General features: G+C 36.3%; 1 protein-coding gene and 1 long non-coding RNA gene across 3 annotated transcripts in view; one reads left to right on the forward strand and one right to left on the reverse strand.

Moving 5' to 3' along the window:
• LOC111046542 (ubiquitin-protein ligase E3A) overlaps positions 1-24,015 on the reverse strand; it is a 45,281-nt gene that overhangs the window by 6,882 nt on the left and 14,384 nt on the right. For both annotated transcript variants that reach the window (XM_039438863.1, XM_039438862.1), the window contains 7 exons: positions 23,627-23,804; positions 21,094-21,283; positions 10,882-11,040; positions 8,052-8,290; positions 5,755-5,875; positions 2,410-2,554; positions 1,487-1,692 (listed from right to left, as the gene is read on the reverse strand). In XM_039438863.1, coding sequence (XP_039294797.1) covers positions 1,487-1,692; positions 2,410-2,554; positions 5,755-5,875; positions 8,052-8,290; positions 10,882-11,040; positions 21,094-21,283; positions 23,627-23,804 — 1,238 coding nt within the window. The remainder of the gene's footprint in view (positions 1-1,486; positions 1,693-2,409; positions 2,555-5,754; positions 5,876-8,051; positions 8,291-10,881; positions 11,041-21,093; positions 21,284-23,626; positions 23,805-24,015) is intronic.
• On the forward strand, positions 12,686-17,892 carry LOC120353812. Its single transcript, XR_005572621.1, has 3 exons — positions 12,686-12,715; positions 16,375-16,446; positions 17,757-17,892. It is a non-coding gene; the product is annotated as an uncharacterized LOC120353812 (long non-coding RNA).

Raw genomic sequence — 24,015 nt, forward strand, 5'->3', positions numbered from 1 at the left:
GCATTTATAAATGCATTCTCTATTCAATTCCATCTGTAAACTGGTTGGCCGCTATGGCTTCGTATAAAATGAGCGCAGCTATCCAGAGATTGTCAGTTTGGTGTAAGGGTAAGCATTCCTGACTAGCAATTGGGAGGTACCGGGTTCGATTCCCGGGCTGGCAACTAATTTTTGGATAGTAGTTCTCATCGAATTTCCATCTAGCTGTTAACCCTTTTGTCAATGTCTGCAGTAGCAGAAGTCTTCGGGGTAATTCACAGCATTTATTTAGGATTTTCGTTAATTAATAATTATAAATACAAGTAAATTTAATCATTATAATTATTATGTGATCTTTTAAGAAGTGTCCTATACTTATGTAATAATTATCGTTGGCAATAAATGGATTTTGATTTGATTCAAGAATAAGGTGGGTGCCCACATATTAAATATAATTATCATCAGTTCTAATGAGATTATTCCCAATCAGCAACCCACCCAAGCGGATATGAATGGTCCCATTAGAGCTTATGGAAATAATATTCTTACTGTGATAAATGAAAATCCAGCCTAAATAAACTATTTTTAGACAATGATTAACTGTACTTTAAATTTGGCATTCTTGGGCATAATCCTGTTGTGCCTTCTCATATACAGCTGTGCTTTCAGTGAATTAGTTTGTGTTTTATTTCTGGTTCAAAATTTTTCTTAATAACTCAATATTTTCAAGTTCTGTGAGTTTATTGAATGTAATTATTCTACTATATTCGGGTTTTAATCAAATCAAATTCGAAATTTCTAGTTTATTCATTTCTGGACTGAAAAGTGGACTCAGATCAATTCAAGTGGATAGCATAACCTATAATTTTTATCCATTCATAACTCTACCTTCATTGTATTATCATTCATTCATCCCATCATCAGCACCTAGGCTCAAAATACTTCTAGAAAGTCACCTTTCTAAAATGATAAATAAATAAGTATAATAATATTGTAAATGATTGTTAAATTTATCCCTTTTCAATACTGTACGAGCTATCTAGTTTAAACACTAATGAGCTATTTTTGTATCCTACATACTACTATGTAAGAAATGAATGAAAGTTATATAAGTGAAAACAGCATGCAATCACTGTTAACTTGTTTAGTCAGCATAGTCGTAGTGGAAGACAACATTGTATTCAGAGCTCAGTTCCTCGCTAGCGCACATATCGAACGGACCTCATAGAATTCTTTGTAATGTTTTGTAGTAAATAAAATGTTTTTTAAAAAGTAAACTATTTATTAACAAACCATAATTTGAATGAATGAACTGGAACTGACCGGAATGAAGTCTTGAAGGTCGAGGTACATGCCCCCCTCTTGTTATGCCTCCGCATACATGATTGAATAATTTTTGTTTTTTAATACTATAGCTATCTAGTCTAGCTAAGACTAATGAGATATTTTTTTCTATCGTAACTTACTACTATGGAAGAAATGAATGAATAAATGAACATTTACTGACCGGATTGAAGTCCTGAAGGTCGTGGTACATGCCGCGCTTGCCCATGAGCTTCTTGTAGACAACCATGGGGAAGTGCACATCTAGGATGATGTTGTTGTAGATGGCCAGTCCCAGCACGATGCCGATCAGAGTGAACTGGGCGTTGCTCTCGAACGAAGCCGTGTTGAACCACATCGTCCGCGTGTCTTGCTGGTAGGTGAACATTGCTGCAATCGAAAGACAAAATATGCGTTCAATGGCAAATGTCATTCACGATAAATAGAATAAAGTAATATTGTATGTTTGAAACTGGATATCAGAATCCCCTTCGTCGTTATACATACAAAATAGCAATATTATTCATAGAAAGTGGTGAAGAGAGGATACAGACAGGTTGAGGACAAGAGATGGTGGGGAGACCGAGGAAGTAGGAGAGGCATTATTGTTCCTTATTGTTCCTTTATTGTTATTATTCCTTATTTTTCATACCCAGACCCGGCATAGCTGGAACGGGCCACGAATATGTCCCGTTTATATATTCAGAGAAATGAGTTCTGAAAGTCGGGTTAACCTCTTACGCTACTAAATATCCTGGAACCATGTAGACCTTCTACTTTTGAACTGCCGTTATTATTCAATAATAATAATATATGTTGGACGGGCAGAAAACTTACAATGTAACAAATTAACTTTCTGGCTCGGTTGTACAAAAGCCTATTGAATTTCAATCGTGATTAAATGCCACGAGATAATTTCCAATGTATCAAATCAACTTTTTGGATCAGTTGCACAAACGCCTGTTGAATTTTAACATTACTTTAATGCCAAGAGAACCAGAGAAATCTTCTTTCACAAAAAGCCTTCTCTGATTGGTTTTCGTGGTATTTAATCTTGATTAAAAGTTAACAGGCTTATCAATGAGAATAGTTAAAATGTTTACTTACAAAAGTCAGGATTGAATATCTCTTCGACAATCAACTGGAAGAACTCCTTGGAGACTCCCCCCTCGTCTATGCCCTGCTCCCCCTCAAATTCCACCACCAACTGCTTCTTCAGGTCCTTCGGGTTCTCCATGGCTACCATTTCCAACTGACAAAACAACAACAAAATTGATTCACTTAGGCCTACACGCTGGTTCCAATCGAAAGTTATGGAATAGTGTATAAGTATTCATCTACTATTAAAAAGAAAAACAAATTTCATATACACTCATTTCAATCGAAAGAGATGGAATATTGTACAATAAAAAGCTACACTACCTACAATATTTAGAGCTAAACTATAAACTTCCAATTCTGATTTTTTTTTATATTACAAAAGTGTGCATTCGATTGCTCTTTCCAGCCATAAATGAATGTTCTATGAGTGAATGAATGAATTATGAAGTTTGACATATTTAAAAAATATTCAATTGCACTCTTTCTAACCATAAATGAATGAGTGAGTGGATATGAATGATTTATTCAAATGATATGGATGAGTGAGTGGATGTGTGAATAAAATAAATGAATTAATTAAGAATTTTATCATATCACAAAAGTATATAACTTGATTGCAATTATTCCAACCCGAATAACCATTCAAATCTGACATTAAAAAACAATTCAATGGATGAACTTTTAAAACAAATGCATCACAAACATATTATTATCAAGCCTAGCCTTTAGCCTCGGATAAATGTTAGGGTATAATAACATAGTATGCACGTATGTGCAAGTGCACGCTGGATGCATGCATGATCAACCGCGCAGATGAGAAAAAAACTGGAGAGTCATGGAAACACGTTGTGACGTGCCTGTAGCTGCTCACACAGAACGCCACCAGCAAGTGCACGCGTGCAGTGTGAGTGTTCCCATGACTCTCTCTAGATTTGTTTTCTCAACTGCGCGGTTGATCATGCATAATCTAGCGTGCACTTGCACATCAAAATCAAATCAAAGTTTATATTCATCACATCGCATAACTCTACTGATTTGTTCGATTTCTTGTAACTTTTCACCTTTCAACTCTTTTTTTTCTCTTAAATAAGTTCATTATTTCTTGTTAATTGTCTGTATTCTCGAGATTTTTTATTATACAAATTTCATACTTATAATTTATATTTTTGTTTTATGCTTTCACTTTGGTTCTGTAGTTTTTTGTAACACTCAGCCCCTGCGCACAGGCTTTGCCTTTGCAGGGACCTTCCGTGCTTTTGTTAACCTGCTATTTTAAGTTATTTTGTTTTAGTTTTAAGTTATTTATTTCATAACTACTTTGTACAATAACTATGTGTTGTAAAAAGGATAAATAAATTGAATTGAATTGAAAAAAAAAAATAATTTTGAATACTATAACATTTAATACAAATAAAACAAAGAAGTTTTATGCCTATTAAGAATTATGTTCTAAATAGGCATAGATAATTCAATGAATAAATATACACCCCACTACAAATTATATGTGTTGGGGTATGAGTTAGTAGTTGCTTGTTGCGTGTTATAATTACTATTTACAAACTTCATTCAGTGATATAGGATTTAAGTTTTTTATATTGAATTGGTAAAAATTGATAATACAAACAAAATTATGAAATTGGTAATAATAAATATTAATGTTCTATTAAGGATAATAATTATAAAGTTAATTTTAAAAAATGAAAAACTAGTAAAGGAAAACAATGAAGAATAAATAGTTTAAATATTTACAGTCTAACTAAATTTTCACAATTTTCTACTCCAACCAGGGAAATAAACTTTTCTTGAACTTGTGTCTATTGAATTCTTCCCTAATGTAACTTGGAACTGAATTGTAAATTTTTGGTCCCAAATATATGTAGTTTTTTGGCCAAATGTAGTAGTTTTCATCCTTGCTATTATTGAATTCGTACATACAATGTCATAAAAATTCGTCATATGTGCATACAATGTAATTATACCCTCAAACTGAATTACTAGCCTCCATTAACGATTTTTCAAACTCAACCACTATACTAAAATCAAATAACTACTTGAATAACCCATTAGAACTCAGGTCAAACAACGCATGATATGATCCCTCCTAACCTAACCTCAAATACCAGTTAGCCTTGATTTTTAGCCTTCATTATAATCAATAACAAGTCAAACTAAAAAACCTTAAGGATCCTTGAGGGTCTCGTTTAAACCTATTGAGGGTATAGGGTATCAGAGAAGGTATTGAAAATAATACAAGTATCAAAAAGTGTCCAGGCATAATGGAGCGGTGAAGGTAGGGTAGAGAAGGTGTTAGGAAGTGGAAACATTTAGATACATGCATTATTCCAACTCTATCAGATAGCCTACCCTTTTTTGAGAAGTGGGAGAGGGGGCCTCTTATTGCCTCAACTTTGACAACAACACTTATAACGTAATATTTTAAAGTGTGTTAAATAAAGGCAATTAATGTATTTTTTCTTTAGGGTTACATTTTTTATTTAAAGGCAATTATCTATCCATCTCTCTGATACACTCTACCTTCGCCACTCCACTATGTTTTGACCCTGAATGAACCCTCCCTAAACTTCAAAAGGAGTGAGAACGTCAATTTTATAATGAACACAATAACGTTTTGAAGTAAATAGAACAAAAACGAACAAAACCATGTCTAATTGGAAGAATAAACAATTGTGTTTTGTGATCATTGAATAAACCTTAGACCAGATATAGAATAGACACGGCCCATTGTATATTCACACTGAAAGTCGATGAAGCCAACATCACTACTGCCAAATCGCCCCATCGTGACGTCAGTATCGGATAGAAAACTTTTTGTAGAGTTTGTTTACATTGTAGTTTGTTTTGTATAGATAATATTGAAAGGTTACATCAAAATTACTTTCATTCAAAATAGAATACCCTTCGAGCAACTTTATTTATGTTGTTTTGAAGTTCAGATTGGTGTATCACAGCTTTTTAAATTAGTCGCCATTTCAGATTTGTATGAAGATAAAAATCTGATCCCAAAGCAAAGTTTTGAATCAAATTAGGAGAAAAGATATTTCATTGATGCATTCAACTAATATTACATGAAATTGATTATCTTATCAAGGAAATGAAGACTAATATTTAGATTAACTAAAATGGGATGAATTGAGTAACAGCTGTGTACACTCAGTGGCAAAATGGAGTCAATTTAAGAGACTCTGCAACGTTTTTCTACTATCTTTCTTCACTGCCATTATAACGTGGAATGCCCCAGTATGACGTCATACATGTTGGCTTCAGAGGTTTGACTTCCCAGCGTGTCTATTCTATATCTGGTCTAAGGAATAAACAAATAAATAAACTGACCTCAACTAGGGCATCATCGATGATATGGTCCCGCCTGACCTTGAGCCTGAGGTAGGGATTAGCCGGCTGTCCAACCACATTCTGGAAGAAGCTGAACCTCCTCTCCGTGTACATCCGTATCCTGTTATCATACAATCAAATAACAATTCTCAACTTAGTCTGGGCGCAAATGTACTAAAAAAAGCACTCCGTTGTCATTTATGTGTAACAACCGTGGAAGATGTCTTAATTTTCTTCATTAGGACTAGTATAATGAGGAACGCAATGATGATAAGTCGAAATCACAGGCAACACCTCGAAAGCAAGATGAGCACTAACATTTTCAGGGTTTTCTTTTATCACTTGTATTTTGATAACCGTTCAAGATATTCCACCGCTGATTGCACGACATATCATTTTAACGCTGAGAAAACTATCAATATTCCAAATCTAATTCCGATCTAAGTTTTGGCGGCCTTCTTGTTTTCGAGGTGTTTGCCTGTGATTTCGAATACTATCATTGTGTTTGTGCTCCTCATATACTAGTCCTAATGAAGAAATTGAGACACCTTCCACGGTTTTTACCCAAAAAAGACCACGAAGACCACGGTACTAACTACCCTTTTATTAATACACCACAATAAGTTTCAACTACTTATTACCATTCAAGTGGGAATCAATACCTCTGTCGTCATATTAGAGCTTGTAAGTTTTCAGTTGGTTACATTTTTAGTTTGTCAAGTTTATAATGCTTCATGTTTCTAGTTCGACAAGTTTTCATTTCGTTTTCAAGTTTTTGTTTTTAGTTTATCAAGTTCTCGGTTTGTCAAGTTATCGTTTCGTCAAGTTTCCAATTCCTCAAGTTTTTACTTCGTCTGTTTTCTGGTTTGCCAAGTTTTCACTTTGTTGGGTTCTCATTTCGAAAGCGAGTTGATTAACCTTGAGCTGTGTAACATTCTGTGTGATTTTTTTAAAACTCTTCAATATTCTTCAATAACTAAGAAATGAGTAATAAAAGATTATATTTCTTTTGAATCTATAGTAAAGTTTACGTTATATCAGTGGAGGACATTATTCATTTACTCACTGAATGACAGTGGAGGAAGATGGGAGAGCAGCGTTGCCGATTCTCTGCCTTCTCACTGCCTTCTGTAGAGGATAGCTGATACTGGTATCTCTGATGTAATATTAAATGATCATTAATTTGTATCAGCTATCCTCTATCCAAGGCAGTGAATCGACAACATTTTTCTCTTATCTTTCTCCACTTACATTATAACGTGGACCTCGCAGTTTTGGGCTTCAAGCCAGTTGTTCCTTTCCCAACCATTCAAAATGAATTGAGAATTATATTGTAGGCCTATCTATAAATGTACAGTACGCGTCCCGTAGCTTTGCCTCGGTGACTTTGAAACGGGATATAGGCAAGGTATGGTTCGCGGGGTAATATTCACGGCTTTGCAGAAACATCAGGCTTCAGAGACCCGAGATGCCTAGATGGAGAAAGCTCCCTAAACACAGAGATTCTTAATGAATATGAGAGTTCACCAACGTATCACCAACAATGGAAAGAGCATGTTCAACAAATGTCAGCTGGTAGGCTGTGTTGTGCTAGAAGGACGTAACTCCAAAATGCTCATTGTGTATCTTAGGATGCAACACGTTGCTTTTTGAAAGATACAAAAGAGCATCTGTTGCTTATGGAAAGATACATTACAGCTCTGTGTATAATTTCGGATGCAACACGTTGCTTTTGAGAAGATACAAAAGAGCATCTGTTGCTTATGGAAAGATACATTTTCAAAATACGGGTAGTATTGTAGTCTAGTGGCCCTCCGCCGATAGGCAGAGCTACCGGACCCGGACCTCACAGTTTTGTGCTTCAAGCATGTTGTTTCTTTCCCAATCATTCATCATTCAAGAATGATATTGTGTCTATAAGGGCCGGTTTCCGAGCTCGAGATTTAGCTAAGTTCTAGACTTTAAACAGCTGGAGTTAGAAAATTGGCTTGCCGAAACGGGGCGTAGTCGCAGTCCATGTACAAATTAAATTTCGAAAAACTATACAAAATAAAATAAATAGAAAATAGTGTAAAGTTCCAGCTATTTAGGAATGTTTTATTTCGTCAAGAAAAAACGTTTTCAATTCCAGAAATAAGAAAGATTATCATAAAAACTGCGACCACCCCGTTTCGGAGAGCCAATTTTCTGACTACAGCTGTTTAAAGTCTAGAACTTAGCTAAATCCCGAGCTCGGAAACCAACCCCCTAAATGTAAAAATAAATTAACTAGTTTTCAAGAGGGAACCAATAAATACCTGTTATCATAGTAGAGCGCCAGGGTCTTGGTGGCTGGTGTGAGCACAAATGAGTATCTCATGAAGCTGAAGGAGCCGGCGTCACGGTCGGCCGACGACGAAGTGGATGACGTCACGTCGCCGCCACGTTGGCTCTTGTAGTTGGCAAAGTCCTTGTCCATCTCGACAATGTCCGATAGCGGCTCGTTGTAGAATTCCGTGAACGGGATCAGCGGTTGCCGGCTGTCCAGCACGTTCACCTGACGAAAAAAGTTCCAAAATCAAGAATAAAACATGTACACAGGAATCAACAATGAAATAACTCATCAAGTACCAGGATATAAAAATAACATTGTAAGTGCATGAGGTTTTTTGTAATTTATAATTTAATCAGCTGAAGAATTCATTGTACGAGGGTAGGCTGATAACTAATGCACACATGCTTGTAGAGCACAAACCAAATAAACTTCAGAAGCGCACCTGGTGGCATGTGGAAGTACTATTTCTGCTCTACACAGCTGCACAGATTGAAGGCGTTGTGTTCATCCAGTTTGGTTTGGTTAGTGAAAGTATGGCATCGTGTTCTTGTGTTATGTCAATGAGAATTAAACAACGCGCTGTTATTGAATTTTCAACTGCTGAGAAAGTGAATCCTAGTGAGATTCATCATCGTTTAAAGGCTGTTTATTGTGACGATACTGTTGATAGGTCTACCGTGAATCGATGGGTTATAAAATTTCGAGATTGCCAACCTGGAAAAGCCTCAATTGTTGTCGAAACACACAGCGGACGTCCAATCACTGCCACAGACGATAATCATCGTAAACTCGTCGAAGACTTGATTCAAAATGACCGGCGAATCACTCAACAGCGTAGCGCAAACCAAGTTGGAATATCGCAAAAGTTGTTGTCGTGTTAGAGGCAGCCTGGCGCCAATAATCTTGCAACATGACAACGCTCGGCCACACACTTTGCGTGCAACTGAAGAGGCTCTGAGAAACCTGAATACCCCATCTGAAGACCCCACCCTCCATATTCTCCCGACCTTGCGCCTTGTGATTTTTATTTTTTTCCTCTACTCAAGAGAGACCTGAAGGGAAAACATTACAGCTCGGACAGTGAAGTGAAGGCAGCTGTCGCGTCGTGGGTTCGAGAAAAGTCGGAAGAATTTTTCAGTGACGGAATAAAAAAACTTGTAACACGTTGGGAGAAATGTGTAATGCTTAACGGTGACTATGTAGAAAAATAAATACATGATTTTGAAGTTAAAGGTTTGTACTTTAATTTATTTTTTACCGAATCTTGCTATTTGCTTTTGTTTGCCTTCTACAAGCATATGTGCATTACTTATCAGCCTACCCTCGTATGTTATTACTATAGTTTTTCCATTCATTCATTCATAACATCGGCTGAGGCTATTTGGGACCTATCACACAGACAGACAGTCAGTCCTTCATGTGCTGACACAATCATGATTTCAGCTGGTTAATATAGAACATAATTTACAACTTTTACATCAATAAAATGATAGGAGTTGATATAATATCAATGTGCGGTTTTCCTATTTATTAACAAGCAGTTCGTAATGGAAAGAAACATTGAAGAGTATTTTCTCTTGAAACTCTGTATCGAAATCATGTCACATGACCACCATCTCATTTAAAAGTAATGAATTTGGATTTCAATCAATAAATTTTTATTCCAATCAACACAATACAATATACATAAAAGGAATCAAAATACAAAAAAATCACAATCAAAAATAAATTTCAATGAAATACAAAAACAGGCTTTATGGCGGGGTGTGCTGAAAAGAAGAAAAGGAGGAAAAAATACCTAGCCAACTGTGGTTTCCCATGTAATAGGCAGGTAGAGGGTATAAAAGTAAGGAAAGAAGGGTGAAGAGGAAAAGAAAAGGGAAGTATTGGAGAAGAAAGTAGGGAAAAATAAAAAAAAAAAAAATGTGTAAAAATTGTAAGCGAGTCCACTTTCAACAAATATATCTAAAAGAATTGGCCTTGCAAACAGTAGTTTGAGCAGAAATCTCGAGATTCATACGTCGATATGGAAGAAAAAGTTACTGTATGTCCAGGTTTTTATTTCTACTTTAGTTGTTCTACTAATCTTAGAGTCTATGAGGGAGTGGTCCGGAATAAGGTTTATTATTTTAATGCTTATATAGATCAGATATTATATTATATTTCAATTCAATTTCAATTCCATTTATTGCCAATTAGAATATTCAAAACATATTACAAACTCTTTATAATATGACATATCTTTGAAAATATAATTAAATAAGCATAATAATTACTCATACATATACTTGAATAGAATTAATATGAAATCTAGGCATCACCAGCAAAAAGAAAATCTTTGCCCGCTGGTGAGAGTTGCAAAACAGTAAAAGAAAAACATGATATTTCGAAATAATGCAGAAAGTTAAAGTTAAATTTAACTAATAATTACAAAACTTTATAACAGCAGAATCATAAAAAATCAAACAATATATTGTGCAGAGAAAAGACTAGAAAATGAAAATAAAATAATTTAAATTAAAATGCTATATTATATGAGGATCAAGTATGTTGAAGCGACAGAGTAATTTTTCATTTCAAATAGGATCCCCAATGAAACCTACTATCAAATTATTCTTGTAAGAGATATATTTAGCTGTTTTCATAATTTTCATCAACTCTGTATAATTGAAAGTTGCGGGTTTAAAACATTACAATACAACAGTTCTTGAGCGAGTTCTCCGACCCAGGGGGTTACTAGTGGATTTCATTATAGATGTTAACTAAACTCAGGAGTTCTATAGGGAATAATTAGAAGTGAATGTTGGTCTAACCTTGAGTTCGTCAGCGAGGGGGTCTTCGACGGTGGGCTGTTTGATAGCCTTGGTTGACTGCCCCCAAGGCAGGTCTTCTACAGTGTTACTACTGGCATCCTCCTCACGCAGTTCTGGCGGGTCAAAATCACCGGCTAGCATGCTGGCGTAGTAGATTATCTACAAAATAAAGCATAGTTATGAAAACAAAGTCAGTAGAATCCATTTCAAAATACAAAATTATCAATGGTTGTGTACTACTACACTAGAGTTATTTATTTAAAATATCGGGGCACCGAGCTTCGCTCGTTATTTATTTATTGATAAACAGAACTCGATTCTTAAAAGTTTTAATTCTAATAATAATTTCAACATGTTTAGAATTTTAACATGAGAATAATTTGTGTATTTAAGTGAAATTTTTAATATTTCTTGTGATTGTGAAGGAAGATTTTGGTTTGGATTTGTATTTTGGTATTAATTAATCTGATAAATCCAAAATTATTGTAGTACATACATTTTTTTGGACTCAAAATAGTGTGTGAATTAAGTTATTATTTACATTATCTCTAGACTGTGTATTCCAAATTAAGGTTTAAAGCAGTTTTGGGCGAATTCCTGTTGTTTTTACCTGCATTGTATCTATTGTCTATGAATAAATGAAATGAAATAAATGAAAATGATTGGGGAAGGACTAACAGGCACAGCCCAAAACTGTTTCTTCCCCGAATTTTGATTTATACACTATAAATATTCCAAAAAGTACGTTATGTTCCACACACTTGAATTCAGGTCAAATTTTAAGTTCAAATATGTGAAAACATAAAATGTCTAATTTAGATTGTTTACAAACCAAATTGAATAACAAAATAACACTCACTAATCACTTAAAACTGTAAAAGAATGTTCAACTTTGAATATTATGATACCATGTCATGTCAAGAAATCAGATTATTTTGATCGAGTCTATTAAAATTTCTAGATTTCTCGCGAGATACGGTGAGCTGATTTGATTACACAGCTGACCTCCCACATAGGCACACGCATCTTCTGTAATCGAAAGACGACGAAATTATCATCTGTTTTTCCAAGGTTGAATATTATCCTTTTCATGTTCTTCAGCGAGTTTTCCCAGGGATGAGATATAGTGCAATCGAATTTTTATATCATAAACCTATTATGTTCCAAATTGCGTGAAAATCGTTAGAGCCGTTTTCGAGATCCGTCGAACATAAATAACCACAAATAAATATAAATAACCAAGTATAAAAATACAGAAATTGCTCGCTCAATATAATATGATAATAAAAATGATATGAGAATGCTAATGGATAGGATTCGTTAATGAGGTGATAAGAGGTACTGTTGGGGTCGAACCGTTGGGTAGGAAAATGCAGAAGGCCAGGATGAGGTGGTTTAGACATGTGCAGAGACGTGTGGAGGATTATGTGGGACGGAGAGTGCAGGATTTGGATCTGGGTGGCAGGAGAGGGCGAGGAAGGTCAAGGATGAGGTGGAGAGACAGAGTGGAGGCTGATCTGCTTGAGAAGGGTTGGCGACACGGATAGGAGATAGAGCGTCTTCAGGGATACACTGCTCCAATGACTCGAGTGACTCGAGCTAGGCGACCCGCGTTTCATGGGAACTTTTGACAGTTCATCACCCGGTCGCCATCTTTGATTTTTCTAGCCCGGGTCAGGAATCGTGACCCGACCAAATAGTACGGGCTACGAAGTTCTAGCCCGAGTCACCCGGAATCGGAGCGCTCCTATTGGTTGATAGTTTCGCGTCGTCTGCTCTGTTATATTATTTTATAAAATAATTGGAAAGGAGGAAATTTACACATTATTGGCTAGTAAGTTTATTATTTGCATTGTTGACAATATTATTAGTTTAGTATGACTATTATATTAAAATATATTTATGCTCATGACGAGATCTATCCAAAACTGTTAGGCTTTTTAGTGTTCATCAATGAAATTGTGAATAATAAATAATATAATATTTTGTTAATATTATTCTTTGTGGTCATGAAAGTTATTGATCCATTTAAATACCTAGCATTGAAATATTTACTTTTGATTTTGGCTACTTCTGTTTCTTCTTAGATTTTTATTGCTGTTTAACCTCAATACCTATTCGTATTTTGTTTATGGCCTAATTTATTAAAAAAATAAATAGAATTTCATTATCAAATTTCAGAATACTTAATCGGCTAAACAGAAACTTAAACCTAATAAACTTCACTCATTTTTATTTCATTAAAAAGTTTGTTATTCTATGGAATAGGCCTATGCATAATAATGATTATAGAAATTATCTCTTGCTTTCTATAAGAATAATTTTATTTGCTATGCAGGTCCTCTGCATTTTATATTATTATTATTATGTTTGTTTCTGTCCATAATGTGAACCACATTGGATGGGCACAGATAGACAAGTCATTAAAAATGAAAGAATAAGCATGCACTCAAGGCAAGAGCAGGCATCAAGTAAAATACCGCTCCAAAGCAGCACTTTCACAACTGAAAAACTCATTCAGCGCATAAAACGGGTGATCCTCAAGGAACAGCCTCAACTTTCTCCTCAGGCTTGCCAGTGGCAGAGTCCCCGCTGTAATGGGTAGCTTGTTGATGATCTTTCCCACCATGTAAGCCGAACTAACCTGAGTTCTTCCAAGCCTGCAATACGGGAGGTCGAGCCTATTCCTATTACGGGTATTATGCCCATGGACATCACCCCTTGTAGGCAGGACACCCACCTCCCCAACTGCCCCAATCACAGACCTGAAAATGAAGAGGCCAACCACAGTCAAAATACGCTGCTTAACAAAGAGTGGCCTACAAGGGGCTAGGTATCCAGCACCACACAGAATTCTCACAGCCTTTTTTTGTAGCAGCAAGACAGCCCCCACCTCAGCAGCTCCACCCCAGAGTGTGATGCCATATGACATCACACTGTGGAAGAACGCATGGTAGCTCATACGGAGATATGCCTCGGGAACACAGCTCTTCAGGCTCCTCAGCAGAAACAGGACTCTGTTCAACCTGCAGCAGACACTCTGTATATGCTCCCTCCAAGAAAGTTTCCTATCAAGATGGAAGCCCAAGAGCTTTACAGGAGGGAACTCATACTGCATCCCATTCCTAAGGCTGAAGACAATGGTTTGTGTCTTTTCACTGTTTAAGGCAAACCGGTTAGCAGCAAACCAGTCGGCAGCCGCCCCTCTGGATGCATTCATCAAGTCCTGGACCTCATGCATATTCCTGCCAACATCCATGATAGAGGTGTCATCGGCGTAGCATACAACCATCCTATGATCTGAAAGGGCAACATCATTGATCATAATCAGAAACAGAAGGGGTCCCAGCACAGATCCCTGGGGCACCCCATAACTCAGGGCTCTAACCCGTGAGAGCCCACCACCTGCCTGAACAGCCTGCCTGCGTCCACCCAAGTATGAGCGCAGAAGCTGGAGAGGGCCACCAACCACACCATAGAGAATCAACTTAGACAGCAAGATTTCATGATCCAGGGTGTCAAAAGCCTTGCTGAGATCACATAGCGTCAGCCCAGCAAGGCTCCCCCCTTCAAAACTATCACATATCCCTTTAATTATACATTCGACAGCGCCCACTGTCGACCGTCCAGCCCTAAACCCAAATTGAGTGTCAGCAAACAGACCATTCAGCTCACAGAACTCATACAATTGGCCAGCTATTATGATCTCAAATATTTTTGACAGAACTGGCAAAATTGAGACTGGTCTATAGTTGTTAGGATCCAGGCGAGAACCCTTCTTATAAATTGGTACAACCCTTGCCAACTTCAACTCATCTGGGAAAACATTCTGAGCTAGACACTCATTTATACATTGAGTCAAAGGGATCAATATAAACTTAATGATACGTTTCAAGAAATTACTTGACATACAATAAATGTCCTTGCTTGCCGAACACTTGAGGCCCATGGTGATCTGCAGGACATCCTCACATGTGACACTGTGCCACATCAGTGTAGCTGTGGGTGGCTGCCGAACCCGCATAAGATGACACACAGGCAGTGCCACTGATGCAGCCATCCCTTGAACTGGTGATGTTGGTGCTGGCAAAGGGGCTGTTACCGATGCTGATGTCGATGATGATGCTGTCAATGAGGATGCCATCAATGATGATGCTGGAGTCGATGATGGTGCTGTCAACAATGCTGGATCCGGTAAAGAGGCTGTCACTGGTCCCGATGTTGATGACAATGATGCCGCTGACGACGACAATGTTAATGATGACGCTGCTGGTGGTGATGCCACCGATGATGGTGCCATCAGTGATGCTGGAGTTGATGATGGTCTTGTCAGAGATGCTGGTGCCGGTGAAGAGGCTGTCACTGGCACTGATGTTGATGATGATTCTGGTGTCAATGATGGTGCTGTCAGCGATTCTGCTGTTGCTGGCAAGGTCACAGGTGATGTCATCCTTGCTGCTATTTGCTCAACAGAACCAATCCAGTGGTTGTTGAGAACATCTGGAGAGAGCGGAACTTCCCTTGACACAGAAGACCGCAGCTCATCACGAATGACATTCCATGCTGCCAGACATCTGTTTGGTGCTCTACTAATACGATCAGCATTGTATGATAGCTTGGCTCTCTCAGCCTCCAGCCTGTAATGATCTCTCAGATCAGTATAGATCAACTTTGAAAGCCTTGAGCCATCAACTCTGTATCTCTCATAAGCAATGAGAACAATATCCCTAAGATTCAACAGTTCTCTACTTATCCATGGTGATGCCTTTCTTCTTTTGCTCCTAAAGTTAATAAGTGGGAAGCACTGATTGAACATTCCCAGAAAGCAATCAAAGAATGCTGTGAAGTTGGATTCTGCATCCACATGCTGAAAGAGCATCAGCCAGTTCACATCTCTCAGTCCATCACAAAACATTCTAACTTTGTTCTCTGTAATCAATCTTGTTTTAGTACAAACAGACAACTGGTTAGGCCCACTTGCTATACTATTATTTGCCCTGGAGATGGGAATCACCATACACTTGATTGCCTCATGATCACCCAACTCATAATGCACCACACTTGACCATAAATTATCATTCAGTCTTAGACTGGAGGCAACATTGTCAAGGCAAGCATCCATTCTAGTAGGTTGATGGATTGTCAGATATAGATTCAGAGATCTTAACAGATTCTGAAAGTCACGTGTTTTATTGTTACTCAGTAATACATTGATGTTGAAGTCCCCCCCAACTATAAATTCAAATCCTGGGTTAAGCCTCTTAAGCATAATAATCATATCCTCCAAGGCCTGAAAGAAGCCACCCAGATTGCCTGATGGTGGACGATACACTACAATTATGTACATCTTGACATGCCCCAAAGTCACACATGCAAACTCATGCTCACCCTCCAAGCAGAAATGTTCAACATTAACACATGCAGCATTCAAATTATATTTTACAAAAATTGCAACAGCTCAAGTACTGAAACTTTATGATTTTTGTTTTACAGGCAGCTTGGACTTCTTCCAGTCCTATCTGAAAGAAAACTATGGCCACATCGAGATGGCTGGTTTAGCAGCAGGTAAGGCGCTTTCATGCAATCCTCTTATAATAAAATTTTTATCACATAATAACGATTAGTGATAGTAGTCACATTGGTATAAATAATTTTACCATATTCTGCTGCTATTTTTTGTAGAGACTGTGATAATTTACGCCAAGCTGAAAACTTGGAGCTTTTACATTAGAGTTGTCATTCAAAGTTTTCAACAAATTATGGCAATATGTTGAAATTACAGCAAAATTGCTTCCTCAACTTGTAAAAATCCCTCTATATAACATGATTTTTGTTTTCCATACATTGTCGAAAACACTAAGAAAGTTGCCAACAAAATTTTCCTTCATTACAAGTCCATGCAGGCTATGCTCTCTAAGCGAAAATTCGACAGCTTTTGTTGCTCTACATTGTTTGAGAACAGCAAATTTTTAAAGATAATCAACAACTTTTTTATAGAAGAATCTGTGAAAACGTTGGTGTATAATATGCAGCTTTAAACCCATTGCATTTTGAAAACTTAAACCAAGCTACTCCACAATTGAAAGAAGTCTGTCTTTTTGTCAATACTAAAGAAGATACAGAGAAAAACATAGAAGACTTACAGTATAGGGAAATCTCTAAAACTATGAGACAAATAAAATGTTTAGGAAAATTTGTAACCTTTAATTTTCCATAGGATAGTCAGTATTTGATTGAATGCCAGTATTTGATCAACATTGGTTTTGCTATCCTTTTGCCAGATTTTTTACAATGTAGAAATATATTCAATAATTGCTAATTATTGAAAAAAATTCAATCCAATTATGCAAGTGTATTATTAATTATTGAAAAGTAAATTTACTTGATGAGTACAATAAATTTATTGTTCTAAAGAAGAATGAACAATTGATATTACATAAGATATACTGGTATCAGCTATCCTCTATAAAAGGCAGTGACTAGGCAGAGAATCAGCAACGTTGTTCTTCTATATTACTCTACTGCCAATGTAACGTGACCTCACTATAGACGCGTTTCTTCTATGTTATCATGATTATAACATTATTTGAGCTACTCTTCCGGTGTAATTTAATCAAGCTTCTGTAAGATTTTGTAGCCAAGCTTGAAGTTTCCTTCAAAAAACAACTTCAAAAAAGTGGCACTGATACAGCCTGTTTGAGAGTGATTTATATCATATTGAAAATTAAGAACTACAAAATATTTTGCAAGCACCAATTTATATAGACTGCACTACTAGTAATTATAACATAATGCTTAGTAGGCCTACCTTATGGAAGTCAATCATGTTCACTACTTAATGATGTTTTAATATCATTGTTTTCTTTATGTTACAGAAGTCACCACAGAGGGTCATGTGTGGACCACTGAGGCAACAAAAGTAAAATTTATTTGGGATTAAAAGTTAACAGACCGTTGTGCAACCCGGTGATAATCTTGTATTAAAGGAAGTTCTTATGTAGTAAGCGCAAGTTATGAAGTTAGTAAAGGCTATTATTAATTACATCAGATGACTTTTGTTGCTGCAAGAGTGTCGACCATGTTGATCTACTAAAGCTGCAATGACATCCACTATCTGATAGAATGTTCTATGAGCAGTACTTTGAGAAAAATTATATCTGCCATCAGCAGCTAAGAAAGTCTCTGGTTTGCTCAACGTCCAAACTGTAAAAAGTATTTTCTCCTCAAGAGGTATTTTTATATTTGCAGGCTGATTAATTCTCCTTCCTATAGCTTCTAAGAACACCTAAAAATGTTGATGTTAATCTTTGTAAATTTGGAATTTAATAAAAAAACAATCAATCTACCAATTTTTGATTTGAAATACACCATGTTTGGTTATTCGTATGGCCTATATCTTGCAGTACCTCTATTATACGCTCATATGGCCCGCCACAAAGTAGACCCATGCTAATCCACGAAAAGCAACCCACGCCATGGGATGTTTTGTAAACCATTGTTATAGAATTATTCATAATCAATCAACTGACAAGTGGATTATTCATTGCATGTATTACACAGATGTCTGGAGAAGCTTAGCAATGGTTTACAAAACATCCCACGGCGTGGGTTGCTTTTCATGGATTAGCGTGGGTCTACTTTGTGGCGGACCTATAGTTGGTCTAGTCAACTATGACCATCCTATAACTGAAGACGCGATCGATCTATCCAGGAAGGCCTGGTCATTGGAAATAGATGATAATAATTTAAAATAGTCCACAGCACTGATTTCATTATAAAAAATGATATAGTCAATTTCGAATAAAATAACAAACCAGTTACTTGAGATGAGTAACAACTCAAGAAAAATGGTGCAACAACAGAAACTAGTCTCTCAAAATGTTTTCATAAAAGTTTGGTTTAGAAAATGTAATTTTGGCTATATTTCTAAACTCATTTTGATTCTTTTAAAATGTCAAAAGTAAATCAGTTTTTGCTTTTATTTTTATACAATTTAAAAGCAGACAAAATATATTTTTAGAGAAAATGGTATTATTTTCATCCAATGAAGACTAGTGCAGTGGTCTCTTTGATGACGCCAAAAAATATAGTCCTATAATATATTCATGATTATTAAACAAGAATCCAAAATCTACACCGCGACCCACTTGGTCTGTTTTCAGTAGGTGACCTGAATAGAATAATGCTACATTAACCATGTTTACAAAATTTCAGTGGAAAGATTCTGATGATAATAGTATAGAATCTTTTATCTTCATGGTTTACTAAGACATTCTAAAATGACTTTTAAACTCACTCATATTATAAAGTGATATTATAATTTCAATAACCCAAGTTGTGAGGTCTCGTATTATTACGTTCCTGTTGGAATAATTCATTGAAAACCCTTAAAGGATTTCTCAATTCCTCCACAACAACCGCAGCAACTGACCCTACAATGTTTGGTGCATCATAATAATTATTGTTATTCTATTCCTTAACCAATTCTCCTAGAATAAACTCATTTATTACAGTTACAGCATGAGCCATGTTTGTTTTGCAAAACATAACCTACTTTCATTCAAATATTCGCGCCATCCGAATATTCAAAAGTACGCGCCAAATAGCATCGACCGGTCGATGTTTGGTTGTCGTTCCATGGGATCACTAGTCTGCCCCGGGTCAGCCGCCATTTTGTTCGGCTCTGGGTCACCCGAGTCAGTGACTCAAAAGTATCCCTGAAGATAACCATAGACATGATTTTGTGGAAGAGATTTCTGAAGGAGAGATAAGCCGACCCCATATGATTAGGATAAGGCTTAGCACAAAAAGAAGAAGAAAAAGTTATAATAATGGTATTGGAGACACTTTTTGTGCCTCCCTAGGCCCTGCTGCATGAGAGAATACAAGCTAATATTTTAGCAATTTCCTATTATAATAACCAGTTCACTACTAATATAATTAGTTTGTATTTCAACATACAATAGGGCCCTGGTGTTCTAATGTAAACTGATAATATCGTAAGTCTATAATATTTTCCATCCTTTTATATCTATAGTGAGGTCCACTTTATAATGGTACTATTTCATAAGCATTCGTGTTGCTTTTCTTGTCTATCATTCGACAAAGAAGATAGCTTTTGTATCTTGTCAAAAGCAACGTGTTGCATCCGAAAATATACACAATGAGTTTTTTTTGGAATTATGTCCTTTTGGCACAGCACAGCCTATTAGCTGACATTAGTTCAACATGCTCTTCCCATTGTTGGTGGTACGTTGAAGAATCTCTGAGTGAAGGGAGCTTCCTTCAAGGAAGCTATGAAGGGAGCTTCCTCCATTTAGGGATCTAGGGTCACTGGAGCCTGATGTTTCTGCAAAGCCGTGAATATTACCCCGCGAACCATACCTTTGCCTATAGGCCTACGCCGTTTCAAAGTGACGGATGCAAAGCTACGGGACGCGTACTGTACTTGAATAACACTATTATTAAATACTATCATTATTATGGATTATATTAGTATTACACAGTATGTATTATTAAAATTAACATGCAGCATACCAATACCCTGATAACGAAATAGTAATTGCACACATAGACAAAAGGGTACTGTGATTTTCATTTTTTTTCGAACGATGAACGTTCCACAATTCAAGACTTATTTTGAGGGTTTTGGTACTGGAAAGGTGCCTGTATTCTGTGAGTTTTTTGTCTGAGTCTAAAGCTTACTGTGATAAATTGTTAATGGTGTTAGGCGTCTTAGGGCTCGCTATTATATTTATTTATTTGTTCATGGAGACAACAGGTTACCCCTAATGTGTCTCCTTCACAAATACAACAATACAAGATTATTATACAATGAGCAATGTAACTTACAATTGCAACATTGTTAAAAAAACTATAGAAATACAAGAGAAGGAAAAAATAAATATATACAAGAAAATAATCATAAAACATAATATAGAAATGAAAAGATTCTAAAATTAAAATAGAAAATGTTACAAAGAATGAATAAAACTAACAAATGAATGTCAGAGGACTGATACCTGCCAATGAAGCAACAAAATGAGTAAGAAGTACGAGTAAACAGTGCAATAGATACACACCTATATACAGCAGTATTATTTTCACTGTAATAATTGTATTGTCGGACTTTGTATAAGCTACTGTAGAAAATGACGTTTGCAACATTTCTATGTTCCTTGACAATAAATGATTGATTGATATGTAGCCTACCTTCATAAGTTTGGTGGGCGCAGTGATAGCCTCGTCGCTCTGCACAGAGAAGTCCCTCGAGCCGATGATGACTCTGTGCGTGATGAGCTGTTGCAGTGCCTCCAGCAGAGAGCGCAGTGTGTGCGCAGAGTGGCGAGACCACACGCGAGCGAGGCGAGCCTGCGCTGCTAGTGGCAGGTACGATGTGGCTCTGAAACACAACAACATCCAAGTATTTATCAACTAGAATTCCAACTCAAATCGGTTACGTGGGAAGATATAGACGAAAATAACGTTTTAATATTAACGTTTCAATCGGTCCACGTTATAATAGCAGTGTTTGATTAGCAATGATATTGCTATACTTGTCTTTCATTCAACATGATTAGCAATGATATTGCTATTCTTGTCTTACATTCAACAAAGCGGATAGCGCTATCTCTTTCTCGCTTTGCTCTGTTGCCAGAACGTCTTTTAACAATGTAGAATTAATAATTAACAAAACAAAATATTTCATCTTAATCATGTAAATTCATTATGAGATTATTAAAAAATACAATTTATTGCTTATAAAATTGAATATTTTAAACGAGAATGAACAGTTAGTATTACATTAATAAACCTAAATAGAAATGAAAATCTCAGTAACCTTTTATGAATTATTTTATCACAACATTTTCAAGTGGCATGAATGTTGAAACATGTTGTGATTAAACAATTCATAAAAGGGTAGATGCTGAGATTTTTATTTCTATTTATATTACAAGTAGCCCGAAACCGAAAAGAAACATTAATAAACCCGTACGTGCTACCGTCTATAGAAGACAAGACAGAGGTTCAGCAACATTTTTCTCCTATCTTTCTCCACTGCCATTATAACGTGAACCTCACTATATAGTAGATGATAGCATGATACAAGCCATTCCGGAAAATCTATTACAATAAAATTTGCTGATAGATACTCGTTAATAATGTACAATTTATTATATTTTTCCTACAAGTTACCTTGGAAAGTGGCCATTCCTGCACTGATTACAGAACGCAAAGAATCACTTTTCCGGGAAAATTTTTTTCTGCACTCCAGATTTGCAACATGGCAACGCAAAATAGTTAGTAGGTTATATGGAGCACCAGTGCAGGAAAATCAAAATTAAGTTGGTAACACTGACTGTGGTATAGTGAGGTCCACGTTATAATGGCAGTGGACAACGATGACAGCGACAGCCACCACATGAGTGCCGCCTTCATTCATTTACTACATTATTATTCAATTTTAAATAAATTAAGGCTTTTATTAATAATAAAACTACACAGAAAAACATTTGATGGATTTCAGGGAATTTTACCCATAATTACCCACTTTTCATATTCAATGGTAACTGTAGGAAAAATTTAATGTGTTAAAGTTCCTCTGCTGCACTCAAGAAACCATTCCTAAACGTTTCTTTCGGTGCAGCAAACTGTCACTTTGTGCACTAGTTGCACAAATAACTATTTCCATGATTTAATAAGAGAATTTCTTAATTGAGATTGAATATTCTTTTAGTTTTTACATAGTCTACAAACAATATGGAGTTGAAACGGATAGAGCTATCTGCTTTGTCTAATAACAGACAAGGATAGGTAAGCAATTTTATCAGATTCTTACAGTACGTGTCCCATAGCTTTGCCTCCGTGACTTTGAAACGGCATATAGGCAAGGTATGGTTCGTGGGGTAATAATCACGGCTTTGAAAAAACATCAGGCTTCAGAGACCCTAGATCCCTAGGTGAAGGAAGCTCTCTACAAGGTTTCCTTGAAGTAAGCTAACTACACACAGCGATTCTTCATGAATGAGAGAGTTGCAACATATCACCAATAATGGAAAGAGCATGTTGAACGAATGTCAGCTGATAGGCTGTTTTGTGCTAAAAGGACGTAACTCCAAAAGCTCCTTGTGTATCTTTTCGGATCCAACACGTTGCTTTTGAAAGGATACAAAAGAGCATCTGTTGCTTATGGAAAAATACATTAAAGCTCCTTGTGCATCTTTCTGCATGCAACACATTGTTTTTGAGAAGATACAAAAGAGCATCTGTTGCTTATGGAAAAATACATTAAAGCTCCTTGGTGTATCTTTCCGGATTCAACACGTTGCTTTTGAGAGGATACAAAAGAGCATCTGTTGCTTATGGAAAAATACATTAAAGCTCCTTGTGTATCTTTCCGGATTCAACACGTTGCTTTTGAGAAGATACAAAAGAGCATTTGTTGTTTATGGAAAGATAGATTTTCAAAAATTTTCTATATTTTTGAAAGGGTAATATTGTACTCTAGTGCCCCTCCGCCGGAAGGCAAAGCTACGGGACCTGAACGTACTTTGTAACCTGAATCTCACTACATTTCGTTTTTACAAGTTTAATTTGTGATTGGAAAGCGAATGTTTTCTCCACATAAAAAGTTGTGAATTATCAAGTGATTGAATAATTTTCAAATATAAAGTGAATTTACGGGAAAAAACAATGAGAACAAATATAAATTTGAAAATCGAAGTAAATATAAAGTGCTAGATACCTGCAGAGTTTGGGCAAAGCGACTTCGAGATAGTCGGCAGTGCCGAGAGTGGGTATTTCGAGAGCGATGACTAGAGCGTTGAGCAGGGTTTCCAGCGAGCACGGCTGCTTGTTGATCAACCTGTCCCCTCCCCGTGGAGACATCACGAAGCCCATGCGCAGGTCTACTTCTATGTAATCTACAACACAAATACATAAATTATTAAACTCAAGAATGTTGTAAGAAATGATACTGAGACTACAATAAAAGAATCAAGAATGTCAACAGAAATACAAAAGAAAATCGATAACTACAACAGGAACTATGAACAAAATCAAGAGAAATTGAGTCTACTTTTATGTGATCAAATGTGGCAAATGTGATTTATTTTAAAAATTATTTTAATCTTT

Source organism: Nilaparvata lugens, chromosome 12 (genome assembly GCF_014356525.2).
Source record: "Nilaparvata lugens isolate BPH chromosome 12, ASM1435652v1, whole genome shotgun sequence".
NCBI lineage: Eukaryota > Metazoa > Arthropoda > Insecta > Hemiptera > Delphacidae > Nilaparvata > Nilaparvata lugens.